General features: G+C 41.9%; 2 protein-coding genes across 3 annotated transcripts in view; one reads left to right on the top strand and one right to left on the bottom strand.

Annotated features, from left to right (window-relative positions):
* The window catches only part of mmd2a (monocyte to macrophage differentiation-associated 2a), a 19,697-nt gene extending 11,655 nt beyond the window's left edge, over positions 1 to 8,042 (bottom strand). Inside the window, exons 1-2 of one of the 2 annotated variants that reach the window (XM_063186678.1) lie at positions 7,942 to 8,042; positions 4,924 to 5,047 (exon numbers count right to left, since the gene is read on the bottom strand). In XM_063186678.1, the coding sequence (XP_063042748.1) occupies positions 4,924 to 4,952 (29 nt within the window). In that variant the 5' untranslated portion in view covers positions 4,953 to 5,047; positions 7,942 to 8,042. Of the gene's footprint in view, positions 1 to 4,923; positions 5,048 to 7,475; positions 7,635 to 7,941 lie in introns of those variants that run through there. The other variant, XM_063186686.1, reaches the window with a different exon arrangement.
* On the top strand, positions 6,461 to 17,247 carry wipi2 (WD repeat domain, phosphoinositide interacting 2). Its single transcript, XM_063186651.1, has 12 exons — positions 6,461 to 6,701; positions 8,065 to 8,147; positions 9,045 to 9,214; positions 9,600 to 9,696; positions 9,852 to 9,949; positions 10,044 to 10,136; positions 10,236 to 10,306; positions 10,887 to 10,994; positions 11,682 to 11,846; positions 13,759 to 13,866; positions 14,285 to 14,382; positions 16,557 to 17,247. Exons 1-12 carry the CDS (start codon positions 6,628 to 6,630, stop codon positions 16,670 to 16,672), a joined length of 1,281 nt encoding a protein of 426 aa, XP_063042721.1. The 5' UTR covers positions 6,461 to 6,627; the 3' UTR covers positions 16,673 to 17,247.

Below are 17,247 nucleotides of genomic sequence, written 5' to 3'. Positions count from 1 at the left end.
ATGCATTGGCCACGGTGTAGTACGGGGGCGTTGCCTGAGGACACGAGTGGATGGAAAATTAACTCCCTTGCGCATGGTCATTGGTCATCCATCCACAATGGATGCCATTTTCGTACTCCGTAATTTGTGGCCAAGTAACGGCAGCTGTTGGTCAGCAGTAATTGCTGGGGGTAATTAAGGGCAGCTGACAGACATTCACGCTGTCCTATGACCTGTTCCACAGTGAATAACATTTCCGTACTCCCCTCGCCATCATTTCCTACTACGCTGTTATGACGTGAGTAAGCCCTCTTGTCTCAAGCCTCTTTGGTCTAAAGTGCCTGCTAAATATAATGTAATGTCATGTAACATAATGTGACTGCTAACTTCTAGCCCAAAAGCCAAGCCCACTTTTTGCATTTTCTGGTTTTGGTTTGGTTTGACTCAACACCTCCGAGCAATGTTCTGCAGTATAGCTACACAAAATGCCATACTTTGCTTTTAAATTTAAACATTTGACACCACATCACTAAAAGACGCACTTTTTTTCACACCACGTATAGACTTGCATGCCAATCTATGAGGACCTGCAATTCCGACTCTTTTCCAATCATCATTTAAACAGGTCTGTTTTGGTGACACCATCATGCAAGAGCCCCTGGACATCAATCAGCTGAGCTTAGAGAGAATAATCACATTGGCAGTCAGTGGGCTGAGGAGAGAGGAAGCCCTAAGCCCATGGCTGCAACAGCTGCACACAGCAGCACCACAGACAAGGCTGAATCTAATCCATCTCTCCAGCCTGGCTGCAGCACGGAGCAGTGGGGGAGCGCTATTTGACTTGTCACTCATCTGTAGATGTTAGTAGAGGGAGAGAGACACAGAAGCTGAGTGCTGAGGCTTGGCAACCTGTATGGACATATCCTCGCTTCACACGCGCACACACCTAATTGTTAGTCTGACTGGTCCCTGTGGTTTAGTGGGTGATTTGACTTGCATGACTGAGGCCACCAACGGGGAGAGGCAGTGAATTCCTCTCCACTTAAAGGGCACTTGGCATTTCCGCACTCCATATGCACAATCAATTTAGAAGACATACAAAAAAAGGTTTTGCCGGATGAAAAAAAACAAACAATTACAACAGGAATAAGCAGATTTTAGATTTTGAGGACAATAATGAATATATACTTTGTTCTCAAAAATCTAAAGGATGAAAAAGCTCTTGTAAGTTGCCCATGGCTCAGATCCATATAATCTTTTTGATCCGCACGATGGTGTGTGAACTTCCAATTCAGACTGCTTTACACTTGCTTACAGCATGTGCAACAATCAGTAAGCGGCCCAGTGTACAGTAATCCAGTCAGGAATCTCCTGGTCCTCCAGCCTCACACACAGTGCACTGCCAGAGCGCTGATGTCACGGTATCCATGACAACAGGAGGCTTGGACCTATTCTTTGTATTTGCCACTAAACACACTTCTTGTGTGTAATTTAATGAACTGTCATTGTTTTTTTCCCTTTGTGTGACATGGATAGAGAATCTGGTGGAGTGGCGCACACATACAGTCTAGACAAAAGACACCAGCACCTAAGTGATTGTAAATGTATCTGTCTTGCTTATTTAATTTGGGGGATGTGGCTGGTTGTGTGCTCTCATCTGGTTGTCAGATGATGCAATCTAATCAGCAGCAAATCTGCTCTCCATACCCCACCAAAAAGAGGGTTACATAAAGAATTACCACATGTAATAGGATGGGGCTGTTATGAAACAGGTTTTAACAAGTCATGTCAGTCACAGATTTGCTTATATTTGTTATGTTTTTTTCCCATTTCAATTAGTAAAGCATTTCACTATTTCATTTTACAGGATTTCACGGCATGTCACTGGGCAGTGTAGAACACAACAGTATGGCGTGACTGGTTGCGCTCATCCAGGAGGCTCAGGTGTTGGCTTGGTCATGAACCATATGCTGAATGAATCGTTTCAAAAAGATCCAGGTGCATTTGTGCAAGAGCTGTGAACATGCATTTGCCAAGAGTAATTAAATAAAGCATTCAGTGCCATTCATGCAGAAGTTGCCCTTAAGTACTTTGATTTTGAGAACAGATTTCTTCCTCTGTTCACACCAATGAGTTGTGTATTCATTTGCTATTCTCTTGGGGTGGGTGAAACATTCACAAGAAAATAACAACTCTTACCAAATGAAAGCACACAAAGCCATAATGGATAACTCACTGGATGCCAAAAACAAAGTCTCTTAAACAAGAGATGACTGCAAGGGGTCAGTCTTGTTTCCCTGGATTGTTATGTGCGTGAGTAAGACAAATGAGTGGATGTGGGCAGTGTGTGTGCGTGGTGTAGGTTACATCCTCCTCCCACACTCATAAGAATAAGGGGCTATCTGACATCGGAGATACACTAAGCTTACTGACCCACAAACCACTGCCCACGTACTACACTCGCAGATCTGTGCAAAGCAATTCAGTCACATCCATCCATCTACCCAGCAATATCAGTGAAAGTACACTCATGTGGAATGCGGTGTTACAATGGCATTATAATGTTGGTTTCTCCACTGCACAGGTGTCTACTCTATGTAACATTACAGTAACATACAGTAAGAGTGAAAGGCTTTAGTTCGATACAGAAGAGCCTCTCCACTACAGCACTTGGTCTTCCCTTTTGAATATGACAAAGCTGGCCCACCAGTGTTCTCCTAACAACTGCTCAGTGAAGCAGAACAATCTAAATTGTTTATGCTTAGCGTGCCTCCATGGTTCACATTGGCAATAGGATTCATGGGGCCATGCAGTCCCCGGCACCAGACAAAACTTTCAATCAAAGAGGGATGCTTTTTTCCCCAATGACGGCAAATATTCAGGTGTAGGGGCTAGAATCAGAAAACTATTTTTCAGTACCTTTAACAGTTTTTTTCCCCCTTTCAGGACAAATACATATTTCGGGCAGCCCAGGGTGCTAAATATCGATGAACATTATCAGCAGAGCAGAATAAATGTTAATATTACAGGCAGCATCCACCATGAGCTGCTGTCAATTCCACGTCCAAATTATGATGGTCATCTGGTCAAGGATGAGGAGTCTCAGGACTCTCTGGTCGCAGGGACCCACCCATGGCTAATCCATGTTGTTAATTTAACACTTAGAGAGCGGAATTTCACACTATTCTCTTCTGGTTGGCCCTTATCTCAGTGTTGAATTAATACTGTGGCGTTCAGAGGTGTCAAAAGTAAAAGTAAGTGAATAAAATGAAAACATGGTTTCCTTTTGACACAGGTAACTTATCTGAGTAACCAGTAGTCCTTGTTTAACGATCAGCTAACTCTGCGCTGGTTGGATCACATTTGTAGTGGGTTATGTTTGGTGTTTAGTGTTTTTCAGTAACAACACAGTCAATCTACCTCGTTAAGTACAATAGAGTAAATGGTAACAGCGATGTAATATCATGGCCACGAAGGCCAGGCTAAGCAAACCCCAGAACTTCAGCCAATTAGCCTCGACCAGTCAGCCCAGTCCAGTCCACTGCAACTGTGGAAGGGCCACACTGAGATGGTAATTCAATTATTATTACAGTTTGCACTAATGGCACATGACAGGGGCTGGTATTGCCTTGACCACCAAACAGGCATGGACCTTAATGAACCCATCTATTCAAATGGCTCAAAATGAGACAGTCTCTGTCTCTGTCTCTCCAATGAGATTACATGGATGGGCCTGTTATCTTCCATTGGTCTGGTCTGCTGTCTCTGGTCACGCTCTGTTCTTTCCTGTTTTAGTACATTGCTATCCCACTGCTCTCAGGGCAAAGCAATAAGACAGTGCCCACACCCAGGGGGGCATATCCTATAGTTTACATGGAATGTGCATACTGTAGAGTTTACACAAAAAAACATGTAGCCTATATAAACATCTACATTAACAAAACAATAGTACAAATCTCCATGGCTCATTTCAATTTCGCATTAGAAAAAAAAGAAACATTTACATTTTCCTCTTAACGCACATCAAATGTAATTTGTGTGAGAAGGTGAGCACCCATGCCTGAGTATCGTCATCATTACTCATAATTCATTGACGGTTGAATGTAGGTTTCAATTCAACAGGTGAAGGCCATGTCTTTGTTTCGTTTGTTAGTCTGTAGTGCCTTCTCCAGGAGGAAATCCTGTCACTGCGAAAACATTTCACCCAAAGTGCTTTTTTCAACTTCCTGTTCTCCCATTTAAGAAGGACATTGCATAATAGTACCAACAATATAAACAGCAGGCCTACCATGTGATGAATTGTCTGTGTTTTTGAAGTCCCAGATTACGTTTAGACTACAAACGACTTAATCCTTGCACTGAGGGCAAGTTTACTGGCAAATACAGTGCATTAAAAGAAAACAGTACATGTAGTTGCAGAAAATTCCATAGGCTACATTAAGAGGATTTTTAACAATAAGAGGATTGGTGTATATTTAAACCAAATGTTCCTTGATAAGAAACCATAGACACGTGTGTGTGTGTGTGTGTGTGTGTGTGTGTGTGTGTGTGTGTGTGTGTGTGTGTGTGTGTGTGTGTGTGTGTGTGTGTGTGTGTGTGTGTGTGTGTGTGTGTGTGTGTGTGTGTGTGTGTGTGTGTTGATGGGTCTTGGAGTATCTGTCACAACCTAACTGAGGATTTATTATGACACTGTCATTTAGCAGGCATTCTCAGCACTCAAGATTCATGAAAAAAATCCTAGAAGTGGCTTCCAGGTCACAATTTGCTTTCGTGACACTGACTATTGGATAATTTTAATTTTGGACAACCAATTTTAATACAACTAAGACTAAAACTAATGCATAGCCTACTTTAACTCCTTATTTTGCCAGTTTATTTAGGCAACATTTGCTTCTGAAAAGAATCACAGTATCAACAAGAAAACAAAAATACATGCAATCTTACCTTCCATACTTGGTCTTCTTAAAATCCATAGTGCAAACATTTGAACATTTTTCAAAGTTGGTCCGTTGACTGCAGGCTACCGTGCAAAATAAAGGCTAAAGCCCAACTCCGGATGTTTCAGCTTCTACCAAACAAGCATCTTGTGAAAATGTTATTGTGGTGGGATGCTCAACCTAGTTCTCCACAACAAATTCTTGGGAACAGAGAGAAAGTAATGGAATCGCGCTTGTCTATTCATCCGAAACTGTTTCGTGACCCCTCCTAATATGCGCTTGACAGATAACGCGTTAAATCCCCTCCCCTTCGATATTCCAAGTAAACACATACATACTATGCGAAAGCGACTGCCTCCCATACTGTTTTAATGGACTGAGTGCGAGCATGCTTCAATCGTCATCTTTCCCAAGCCATAGCACAACAGCAGTAAGACGGTTCCATATCCAATGCCTTTGTGGCTGTACAGGGAGAAACGTGCCTGAATGCTAGCCCACTACATGTTAAAAAGAAGAAGAAAAAAAACGATGAGTCTCAGTCTATTCCGTTGAATGTGTGAGAAATGTCAAGCATCCACCCCCGTTTAGGCTTTCTATTAACAGAAATGTCGCATATTTGGCAGAAAGACGCAGAGTCCTCTTCCTCTGCAGGCAACAGGTTGCCTAATAATGCATTCCAATGAAGATCAGTTGCACCCCGCACCTAAGGAAACTTGGCTGTCAATAGATGATCAGCGTTCTTCAAACGAACCAGAACAAAAATACCATACCCTCTATTAATAAAGTAACCTATCAAACTTTAGACAACACCTTAGTCCACATTCACATAATTTATTTCATGATATTACCTTGTGCGGAATAAATGGCGTTGATTGAATTAAAAAAGATTCCTACATTTAGGTTCATTAAAAAAAAAAAAAAAATGGTATGCGAAGCCCCCTGCTGGCCGCACCTGGCTATGCCTATTCAAGGAGGTGTCTGTCAAATTTATTGTCGAACTGAAAGTTTTCATTTAGTTTTACACGAGTTCGTTAAGTGTTGCGCATGTTTAAAATACATTGTGCCCTAGACATTGTTAAGCAATAAGATGTAAGCAATAACGTAACATCTTAAACTATATGCCTCCCAATTTTTGCTACACTAAATAGCCCAACTGATCTTTCAGAAACGTTGTATTACATATTTGTGTTCCACCGTACTGTGAGAATAACATAGTAAATCACCCGGAGGAAAAATAAAAACATCCATGCAGTAGGCTAATGACAATTTATCATTTTGTTTGCCGTCTGTTGCACTGCATGTTGTGCATCTCTGGCGCGTCCCTGACCACAGTTAGCTGCCAGCCCTCTCTAATAAATATAAATAATACATTTGTGGATGCGTGTATGCACATTTGCAAACAATACCTTGCAAATAGTTCAAGCTGACACATTAAAAAGTAGGCTACAGTGATGCAAATCTGTTTTTAGTTGCGTGGTATAGAATAGTACGTCGCGTTCCCTTTAATTGTTCCAGACTAGGGGCACGTTGCTGTGTTGCGCGTGCGCACCAAGGACGAACAGCAACAGTCAGAGAACAACAACAACAATCACAGGAATAAAGGAGGAATGCATGGGAAGCTGAAGGATCAAGATACAATTTAAGACACCATCCTCAGCTCACTTTACGGCTTTTTCCACTTCAGTAGTTACTTGTAAATGGTGCTGAGCCCATGAACCTGGCGAGTCAGAGCGGGGAGGCCGGCTGCAGCCAGCTTCTCTTCGCCAACTTTAACCAGGACAACACGTAAGGCGAAACAGGCGTTCTGTTATTTAGTGCGGTGATTTTGCGGCCCAAAACACCAAGTGTGTTATTAAAAGCTTTGTACACCGTTCGGCCTTTGCTTTACTTGAGTTTAATATAGACACTTCTGAGTCTTAATTGTGACAGCACATAGGCAACACCAAATGTGTAACCACCAGATAGCAAAGACAGACATGCTAACTAGCTATGCGGGGGGTTGATAGTGACAAGCAAAGGGTTTTTGACATTTTTTGCACGTTTTTTACTTGCCATTCCTATATTATCCACAGGTATGTCAGTTGGGTTTGAGTAATAAATGGCAATTCTCGTCTGTTATTTTCACGTTTCCTTATTTCTTTATTTGTGTAGTAGTAGTAGCAGTCGAGTTATTTTATGTCGAACATAGCCATTCTCATAGCTAGCAAGTAAGCATGGAATCGAACCGATTGGCTACATTAGCAGTCTGTGGTCATGCCAAGCTTCTGGGGTCGGATTTGCATTAAAATGTCAGCAGCAGTCTTGACAGTTTGGCCAATATGCGTGTAATGGACTTCTTTCGTGTTTGACGATTTATTGCCTCCCATAATACACACACACTCCCATCAAAACCAACAAATTATACGTTCAGATAGTCGGACATGTATGTGTTAGCCGTGAGCTGCTAATGGCTAGCTGTTATCCATAACTCGAACGCATTTGCTAGTTCGCTAGCTAACGGTAGGTGTGGTAATTATCATAAGTCAAGCGCAGTTTTATCAATAGTAGTCAGCCATTTACATTTTTAGTACTTCTCTCCCTGGTGTAGTCTAGCTGTTCATCGACAGTGGCAGGCTTTGTCGCTTGCTTACTGTCAATTCTTGCTTTATTTCCACGTTAGATCAGTTTACATACACCCTCAAGCTTAGCTAAATTGTATTGTTTTTCAAACAGTGACTACCAGTAAGTTATGTCGTAGGGGTATTGTAATTTAACATTGTTAGTTGTGATCCAGTTATGATATGATTTTGATCATGGTGTTGTACACAAGCAACTGTAAACTTAACATTCTATTTTAGTTGGTCTAGTAACAGTAATAATAATAATATTTAGGCCTATGTGGGGAAACCAAACTGAGTCCTTATGTTTACATTTGCTTAGATAAAAGGACATTGCCTTTCACGTAGCTAATTTTGCTTGGCAACTCGTTCCCAAGAATCTTCCCCCGTTTTACAGTCTTATTCATTAATGCGCAAATCTCTCTGACCTGAATTCATCGCTGAAAACTGTTTAGTATTTGCCAACCTATGATGATGTTTGATTTATTGAGTTGATTTTCAAAAGTCAACATAAGCGTTGTTCAACTTTTATGCTGTCTTTCACACCACAGGTCCTTGGCCGTTGGCACCAAATCTGGCTATAAGTTTTTCTCATTGTCTTCAGTCGACAAATTGGAACAGATATATGAATGTAGTAAGTGATGGCATACATCATTTCCCCTACTTTTTTATTTTCCTTTTTTTACTGTCCAACTTTCTGGTACCCCGTGGATCTGTATGTAACTGACAAGACATCCATGTAACGAAGCATTCTGTACATGTTTGCCCATTTGTTCAGCACATCTTGTTTGGCCCACTTGATAACACTTTGGAGTCCCCTATGTATATCATAAGGCACCTCCCCAAAATGGTAGGAGGAAGGGTGAATAATATTGTGTTGCAACACCCTGGAGGAACCAAGTATGAGAGGGGTTCAGAGGATTGACTTAGGTGTCCAACTTCCTTCTTTTTCTTAAAAAGGAATGTCTACCTTAACTGAAACATGTCAGATCCTTCTTTCATTTTCTGCCTTGACTATGTAATGCCATAGACTGCCAAGTGTGATATAGACATAATTGATGCACATGTTAGTTTAATGCAGGGTTGTTAAACTCATTTCAGTTCAGGGGTGTCATACAGCCTATTTCATCTCAAGTGGGCCTGACCAGTAGAAATATTGCAAAATTCTGCTTCATATTGGATTTGCATTGCTAGTCAATCATCTCGGGGTGGTTGATGGAGACCAAGGAAGACATTTGTTTTTAAGTTTTAAAAGCCTGAATTCTCAGACAACTGCATTTATTTCTTATATTTCTTACTTTGACATTCTTAGTTTTTTTTCTCTCTCTTCAAGTCTGGGGAGCGGATTGATGCATCTGACAGGCCGCATCCGGCCCTCAAGCCCTAGTTTGACAACCCTGGTGTAAAGCACAGGAACAATTAATCGCATATTAATTACGCAATAAGTTAATGGCAAACCTAACCAAGATATGTTGCCCTGTCACTCGCTGCTATATGTATTTAAGTTGTTCCCCATTTTCTGCTTTTGCAGCTGACACAGAAGATGTGTGCATCGTGGAAAGGCTATTCTCCAGCAGCCTGGTTGCTATTGTTAGCCTCAAAGCACCCAGAAAGCTGAAAGTTTGCCACTTCAAGAAAGGGACTGAGATATGTAACTACAGCTACTCCAACACTATACTGGCAGTGAAGCTCAACAGACAGGTAACGTATTTTGTCAGATGCTGAAGAGTTCTCCACATGAATTATGTTGTCTTTTGATATTTTTTTTATAGTTTATAATGTTTTAATTTCATAGGCATTCTCCTATAGCAGTTATAATTGTACTGTTGACGTGCTTTGTATTCGTGCATTGATAAATCGTGATCTATCGAATAATAAGGCCAGGTCCTTTTTGCACTTGAAGACACATCTTCATTGTCTGTCACAACACACCCGAATCTGAAGTACAAAGCACCCTTTGACCAGCAGTTGATGTGAATGCTTTTGTTCAGCATCATAAGACACACTTTGATAAAAGCTGTTTGTCTAATGACTTGTGTGAGGCACTTGTGCGATTTACATTTTTTCTTCAATTTCACTGTTGCAGAGATTGATAGTATGCCTGGAAGAGTCACTGTACATCCACAACATCAGGGATATGAAAGTACTGCACACCATTCGGGAAACTCCTCCAAATCCATCAGGTAACATTTGTCAAATTCTTTCAAATCATAATTAAAATCATCATCATCATCTTGTTATGTATATTGTTCATGTCACATTCAAGTGACGTGTATCCTGCAGCAAGCATGTCCCAACTTCGAGCCTTAGTCACTATGTGTTCTTTGATTTGTCACAGGGTTGTGTGCACTATCCATCAGCAATGACAACTGCTACTTGGCCTACCCTGGCAGTGCGACAATAGGAGAAGTTCAGGTCTTTGACACAATCAACCTGGTAAGGTCTCCTAGTTCCTCAGTGCCTTGTCATTGGGAATTCTGATGTATTTTGACAGGATGTGGAATTCAGCTTGCTGTGATTGTCTTTCCAGAGGGCTGCTAATATGATACCCGCTCATGATAGTCCTCTCGCTGCTCTGGCCTTTGACGCAAGTGGCACTAAGCTTGCGACTGCCTCAGAGAAGGTATTTCCTAGTGGAACTGGATTACCTATTGCAAGTAGTATGGAGAATACACTTGAGGAACATATTTTCCTTGACACAGTCTTGTTTTTCTTGTCTTAGGGGACTGTCATTCGAGTGTTCTCCATTCCAGAAGGGCAGAAGCTCTTTGAGTTTCGCAGAGGAGTGAAACGGTGAGGTGGCATTATTGATGCATGTCAGGGTACCTGAGACACAGAGAGAGATCTAAAGACATTAATGATAGTTGTTTTTTTAAATCATATATTGTTATTAGAGACCATCTTTCTACTCTCTCCTAGACTAGAAAAGCAACTGTGTGCCAAAAGATGGTGCCTGACTGACACAAGTTGTAGGACAGTGGGCTCTGTTTAATGTGTGCTTTTAACATTTGTCTAATAACTTAAGTTGTGATAGGCCACCGCTCATCTGTTTAGAAGGTGAAGGATTCAGTAAAAAATTCTGTATAAAAAGAAGACAATCCGCACACTTCGGGTCTATTTTTGTGCAAAGAAGCTTTACTTGACTTGCAAGCTTTCGGTCCTTAAACCTTCATCAGGCAGAGATGCCTCTGCCTGATGAAGGTCTAAGGACCGAAAGCTTGCAAGTCAAGTAAAGCTTCTTTGCACAAAAATAGACCCGAAGTGTGCGAACATTTGTCTAATAACTTTGGTAATGGTCATTTTGCACTTACAGTTGTAGCAGAATTCTTTTTCTTTCTGCCCTGGCGTGACCTTCCCTCTTCCTGTTTGACAGGTGTGTGAGCATCTGCTCGCTGGCCTTCAGCATGGAGGGGCTCTACCTGTCGGCCTCCAGCAACACAGAGACAGTTCACATCTTCAAACTGGAGACCCAGAGAGAGAAGTGAGTGAGTGGGCGGGTGGGTGGGGTGGTTTTGGTGTCCTCCATGCAGCATGCGTTTTGGACTGAGGCTCTTCTATGCTGGATATTTTGCCAGTGTAAATTAGAGCCACTTGCTTCAATAATCCATGTCCCGGTGTGTCTCTCCCAAATGCACACACATCCAGATGTGGCGAGTTAGTGCTTAGCTTCCGGTGTCTGCAGATGGGAAGTCTCTGCTGTCCTGTGTGCCATCGCTTAGACAACAAAACTCTCTTGTCTTTCTCTGTCTCCGTCTGCAGTTGGTGCAATTTATCTAAACTTCATACAGATTGTAAATATCTTAAAGGAGCATGGCACCATTTTAGAAAATGACCTCATACACCATTTCCCCCGAAGTAAGACAGCTTTGGCGTTTCCTGTTTGAATATAGACCATGTCCAAGTTTGAAAGAAGTATTTTAAAGTTTGCGTTGTCCATGGAATTCTATTAGACTCGCCCTGAAAAAGGGCCGTTTTGACTCGCATGCCGTTTCACCAGGTAATTGCGAGGGGCAAAACAAACAAGGCAGATATGACTCGGAATGGAACTCAACAAGACTTTTATTGTGAAGTGCTCTCAATACAGAATTGCAGATGTGTTTCCTAAAATAGACCAACTGGAGGTCTGTTCCTTTGACATGTCTCCTGATTTCCTCTGTGTGTTTATTAGACCACAGGAGGAGCCGACTACCTGGACGGGCTACTTTGGGAAGGTTCTCATGGCCTCCACCACATACCTGCCAGCTCAGGTGACCGAGATGTTCACCCAAGGCAGGGCCTTTGCTACTGTCAGACTGCCGTTCTCTGGACACAAGAACATCTGTGCACTTGCTACGTAAGGGGTCTATATTTTTAACTTGACATAATAAATGCAGATGAAATTATTCAAATGTACTGGAACATTCATTCTTTGTGGCAGTGGGGAGTTTGGAAGTGTTTTAATTGGCTTTATTGATGGGACAGTTCAGAATGGACAGGAAGAGGGAGTGGGAGAGAGATGGGGCAGGGTTGGGAGATGACCCAGGCCGGCTTTGAACCTGGGTCCACATGGGTAGTTCACCCGTCTATGTATTAGCGTAGTGCACCTAAGTTAGCCTAGGCCAATAGTCTGGCAAAAGCCATGAGGAATCCGTCTCCTGATCTTACTCTATCATTTAAATTAATTGAAGTTCCAAACTCAAATTAAAACCCATATTGTGCTTTATTAGCATGCCTGTTACATTATAGCATCGCAAAAGCATACATAACAAAACGAAAGTGTGAATATAGTTACCTTAATCAATCAGTGACGGAGCTCGCAGGTGAGTTCTACGTCACCACTCTCAACTGTTTTTTTTTTTTTTTTTTTTTTTTCACTGCATTATGGCAATTTTAATCCTTTTGTATACATGACTGACATCTGAGCTCATGCTAACTTGATAATGACATTGTGTTAAATCTTTTTTTTTTTTTTTTTTTCTTTTTTTTTTTTTTATTAGAAGAAAAGACGTAGTGGTACAAAGGATAACATGGACAAAAAGAAAAACACTAACAAAAAAGCCAAAACAAACAGCAACAACCAACAAAAAAGAACAAGGACAATAATAATCAAACAAAACAACAACAACAACAACAACAACAATAAGAAAAATAAAATAAAAAGCATACGTACTCCATCAGAAAATATCTTAAATTAATCCACCTAACTTCTTAGTGGCCATAAACTAAGGAATATCCCAGAGAGAGAGAGAGAGAGAGAGAGAGAGAGAGAGAGAGAGAGAGAGAGAGAGAGAGAGAGAGAGAGAGAGAGAGAGAGAGAGAGAGAGAGAGAGAGAGAAACAGCGACATACAAGTGTCAAAAAAAAACATTCTTATAGTTCTTTTTCCCATTCTTTTGTAATTATCAAGTCTTGCCAACCATCAGGTTGTGCCTGTCCTTTGCTTTTAGACATAATTTTAGTTAATAGATAATGATGTTTCAAGAACATAATAAATGATTCTAAGTGAACATTCTTTTCTTTTTTAAAAATAAAAAATTTACCAAGGAGTACAATGGTGCTTAACAACATATTTTTCTGTTCTTGAAAACCCCAGATAACAGAATGTGGTGATAGTGGTAAGGCGAGTCCCTGTCCAGACAGCCAACCCACCAACTTGTGCCAAAATCTAGCCACATTTGGGCAGTACCAAAATAAATGCATAATATCCTCTTCTTCTTCTCCACAATGTCTACATGTGTTGTCCTCACTTATTTTCCAAATTTTTAGCATTTTCTTTGTAGGCAAGATCTTATAGAACATTTTCATTTGAAAGGCCCATAAATATGTTACATCTGATGATTTGTACACATTTCTAAAGATATTGAACCAAGGTAAAGGAGTGTCAAAAATGTCTTCCCAGTAGTCTTGAAAATAATATGGTATCGTTGCTATATTTCGTGAGGACAGAAAAAAATGGTACATGTCTAAATTGATTTTTCTATGTCCTAGCCACTTGTGGTTTTTAATGGATGGGCGACAGACACACAAGTCAGTATTGGACTGTAGTAGTGTTGTTTTCCATGTTTTCCATGTTGCAACACTCTCAACTGTTTGCTGATTGGCTAAACACTGAGAGAACCGAGCTCGAGGCTTTTGCCAGACGACGTGCGGAGCCAAAATCTTTGGGTGGAGTACATGGATGGTGTCGCCAGGCTACACCTAAGTACCCTACTGTTGTAGAATCTTTGCTATAACGTTGAAACCTAATCTATGAAATGCTTCCCTTAGAATCCAGAAGATTCCACGGCTCCTGGTGGCAGCTGCTGATGGGTACCTGTACCTGTACAACCTGGACCCTCAAGAGGGGGGAGAATGCACACTAATGAAGCAGCACAAGTAAGCAATCGCATGTCAGCAGTCTAAAGTCTCTGCTTTGTTAAAACGATTCGGCACAGGTTGTACACAGGATTCGAATTTGGAGTGCACTCTGGGCCTATAGTTGTATCTACATGCATTGTAGACACAACAGTCCAATAATGGCACAAGAATTGAAACCATGTATAACAAGTCCGACGGGCAGACAAAGAGGCGTCTGTCCATGCACTCTGCCGCCCTGTGGATTTAGGAGGGAATTACAATTAGAGAATCCGTTTCAGACCAACGGACGGACATACCCTCTTATGGAGATGCTAGGACGCATTTAAAAATGACTTTACTTGACAACCTTGTTGTACAGTGTATCTCTCTCTTCCTCTCCCTCTCTGTCTGTCTCTCTCTCACTCTCTCTCTCCCTCTCTCTCCCTCTCTCTCTCAGATTGGATGGCAGTGCAGAACCGGCCAATGAAATCCTTGAACAGACAACACATGACCGTCCGCTAGTGGCACAGACCTACAGCGCTGCTGTGGCCAAAGGTAGTGAACCCCTTTATGACACATGATATTCTACTTCCCTTCTTATTCAGAATAGCATCCTGACACTCACATTGACTAATTGACAGGATTATTAAAGCTGCTGTCTGTAAGGTTTCCTGTTGACATACGTAAAGCCTTGATTCTGGGATTTTGTTGTGAATGAATTATCAGAACAGCCAAAGTTGAAAACGGCTAAATCTGCAGTCGCTAAATGCATGTAATTCCCTATTTTAGCTGAAAAAGAAATATCCAACTTTCTCTCCCGTCTTCCAAAATGCCAGCAAAGTGATTGGTCAGTTACCCACACCCTTGAACCTGTTGTTTGTTTGATCTGGTGACCCACACATCACTCTTCAATATACCCCGTAGATTTCCATGCCACGTTTTGGTGCTTTGGTGGTATGGACAAGCCTCGCGCACCATCCTACGTACTTCCGCCAAGAGACTTGGCTCGGCACTACGCCTGATACCTGTTTTCTGTGGAGCGATGTTGACCGGTAGGATTTGCGCCGGTGTTCTGACAAACAGTTCTACATTGTAATTTTATCCTACGGTAGGATGTTCTGTCAGACATAAAGACATCTGTTAAACGGTCCTACATCGCCATAGATAGACGTCAGACATGTTTGTTCAACAAATTATAAGTTAAATCCTCAAAGAACGACCCGTCCTCATTGAATGCAGCCAGGGACTGGCAGATGAGGGTTGATCTGGACCAGAAGCTCATCTTTCCACCAGAGATCGCAATGACATCCCTGCGTCCAGACATCGTCCTCTGGTCAAATTCTTGCCGGCTCGCTTACATCATTGAGCTTACAGTCCCCTGGGAAGATGCCCTGGACTAGGCCTTTGAGCGCAAGAAGCTGTGCTATGCCGACCTTGCAGCTGAGGCAGAGGATAGGGGCTGGAAAGTAAGGGTGCGCCCTGTGGAAGTGGGCTGCAGGGGAATTGTGGCAAGTACAACAACAAAACTCCTAAGAGAGATTGGAGTTAGGGGGCAGGCGCACAGACAAGCAATCAAAAAACTGGCGAGTACTGCTGAGAGGACAAGCCATTGGCTGTGGATGAAGAGAGGCGACACCACCTGGACTGCTAGGCACAGCTAACGGGGGGGACACACACCCAGGCCTGATCAACCTGTGGTGGGCCTGCCTCAGCGGAGGGTGTATTGTGAAAAATGGCCGAAACACCCAGTGATGTTTAGTTACACAACTGACGATGTGTGCCACTGTAAAGCTGTGTGTAGAACCCACCCATCCTACAAATGGTACAAAACTAGGGATATTTAAGAACAAGTCCTTTCAACGAATCTGATTTTTCCGAAAATTTCCTTCCTGCTTCCTGCAATCGCGTCAGATCAAACAACCTCGAGACCATGAATACGAAATGAAATGGTAGTATGATGGGATGGTCAGGACCAGGCTAGGTATGGACAGTTTAACTCACCCGAAATGAAACCGCATTGAAAATGAATGGGGTTTTATTTCTGGTGAGTTAGAATTAAACTGGTGAGTTAGCACCAAAACATGGCATGGAAATCTACAGGGCATATTGAAGAGTGAAGTGTGGGTCACCAGATCAAACAAACAAACAACAGCTGACAGCAAAACATCAAGGATATCTGGGCTTCCATAACTCCCATCCAATGCCTCTGCCATTGACTTCAATGTTAAACGCATCATAGCAGTGATTAAGATAAGACACGCCTGACCAAGTATTGAACATTGACATGTTATGTAGAAAGTACCCAATTTCAACTGTTTTGATGCAACCTGAATTTCTTTCTTTTTTTTCTGAAGAAAATGGTGATTTTACACCATTTTACAATATTCTAATAATGTGAATTCATACATTCATGTTTTTTTTGGATCTGGAAGTCCAAAATATGTCAAAATAAACAATTTAATGATTGGAATAGTTCAAAATGTGGGCAATGTATCTATACAATCCATGAAAGTTAAACATTATTGTTGGAATTATGGAAATAACTTTTTCATGATATTCTAATTATATGGCCAGGATCTGTATGCAAGTTGTCAAACCGCTTCCATAGGAAATCTTTTCATTGTGAGGTTTTGTTGTGTGTTGTCGTCACTTTCCTGTAAAGCTGTGTGTGACCGTAAACCGCAGCTCTGTAGGGTCTACCCTTGCTAACCCCTCTCCCTCACGGCTAGGTTACTCCGGTGAGGACCAGGGGGCTGTGGGCGGCGCTGGCATGGAGGACGACATGAACACTCTACACCTGGACGAGGAGAATGAACAGCCTCCTCTCATCCTGGAGACTGACTGAGCACACACACACGGGCGATGCAAAGGAGGGCGAGCGAGCGAGAGAGTGAGTGATCAAGCAGGCAAGCATGGGGGCCACAAGAACTTTATGGGGGGTTTCAGGTGGGGGAAGAGGGAGGGAGGCCTCCTGTGCGGGTGCTGCTGCTAAGGCATATGTGACATGGAGGGAAGAAGGAGGGATTAAACAGAAAGGGCATTTTTAAAAAAAGCACGCCTAGCTGTAGCCTCATTCTGTCTATTGTTACATATAGATGTTTTTTTCTTTTCCCTTGTGGCTTTTTGAAACAAAATGACAAAAAAAACAATGATCATCTGGCGGCATTTTGAAGTAGCCAGATATGCATTTAATCATCGATCGAAAATGAGAAATCCACCAAGCTGCAGGTGTTGCGTCCCTTAGCTTTGCATGTACATGTGCCAAGTGTAGGATGTTTTAGGGAAAAAAGAAAAACAAAAAAATTGCTCTCATGTCAATGGTTCTGAACTATATGGTAGACTATTTTGTCTCTGAAGCCTTGTTGAAAATTTAAATGTGATTTTTCTCATTTTATAAGCAAAAAAGTGGTCTGTAAAACA

Source organism: Engraulis encrasicolus, chromosome 2 (assembly GCF_034702125.1).
Source record: "Engraulis encrasicolus isolate BLACKSEA-1 chromosome 2, IST_EnEncr_1.0, whole genome shotgun sequence".
NCBI classification, from domain to species: domain Eukaryota; kingdom Metazoa; phylum Chordata; class Actinopteri; order Clupeiformes; family Engraulidae; genus Engraulis; species Engraulis encrasicolus.
This window is presented reverse-complemented; position numbering and strand designations above follow the sequence as displayed.

Bases quoted from the DNA above. Each gene is read 5' to 3' on its own strand.
- wipi2 (XM_063186651.1), top strand. From the start codon at position 6,628: ATGAACCTGGCGAGTCAGAGCGGGGAGGCCGGCTGCAGCCAGCTTCTC. The intron at 9,950-10,043 runs GTAAGGTCTCCT...TTGTCTTTCCAG, and splicing joins TCTTTGACACAATCAACCTG to AGGGCTGCTAATATGATACC. The intron at 10,995-11,681 runs GTGAGTGAGTGG...TGTGTTTATTAG, and splicing joins CTGGAGACCCAGAGAGAGAA to ACCACAGGAGGAGCCGACTA.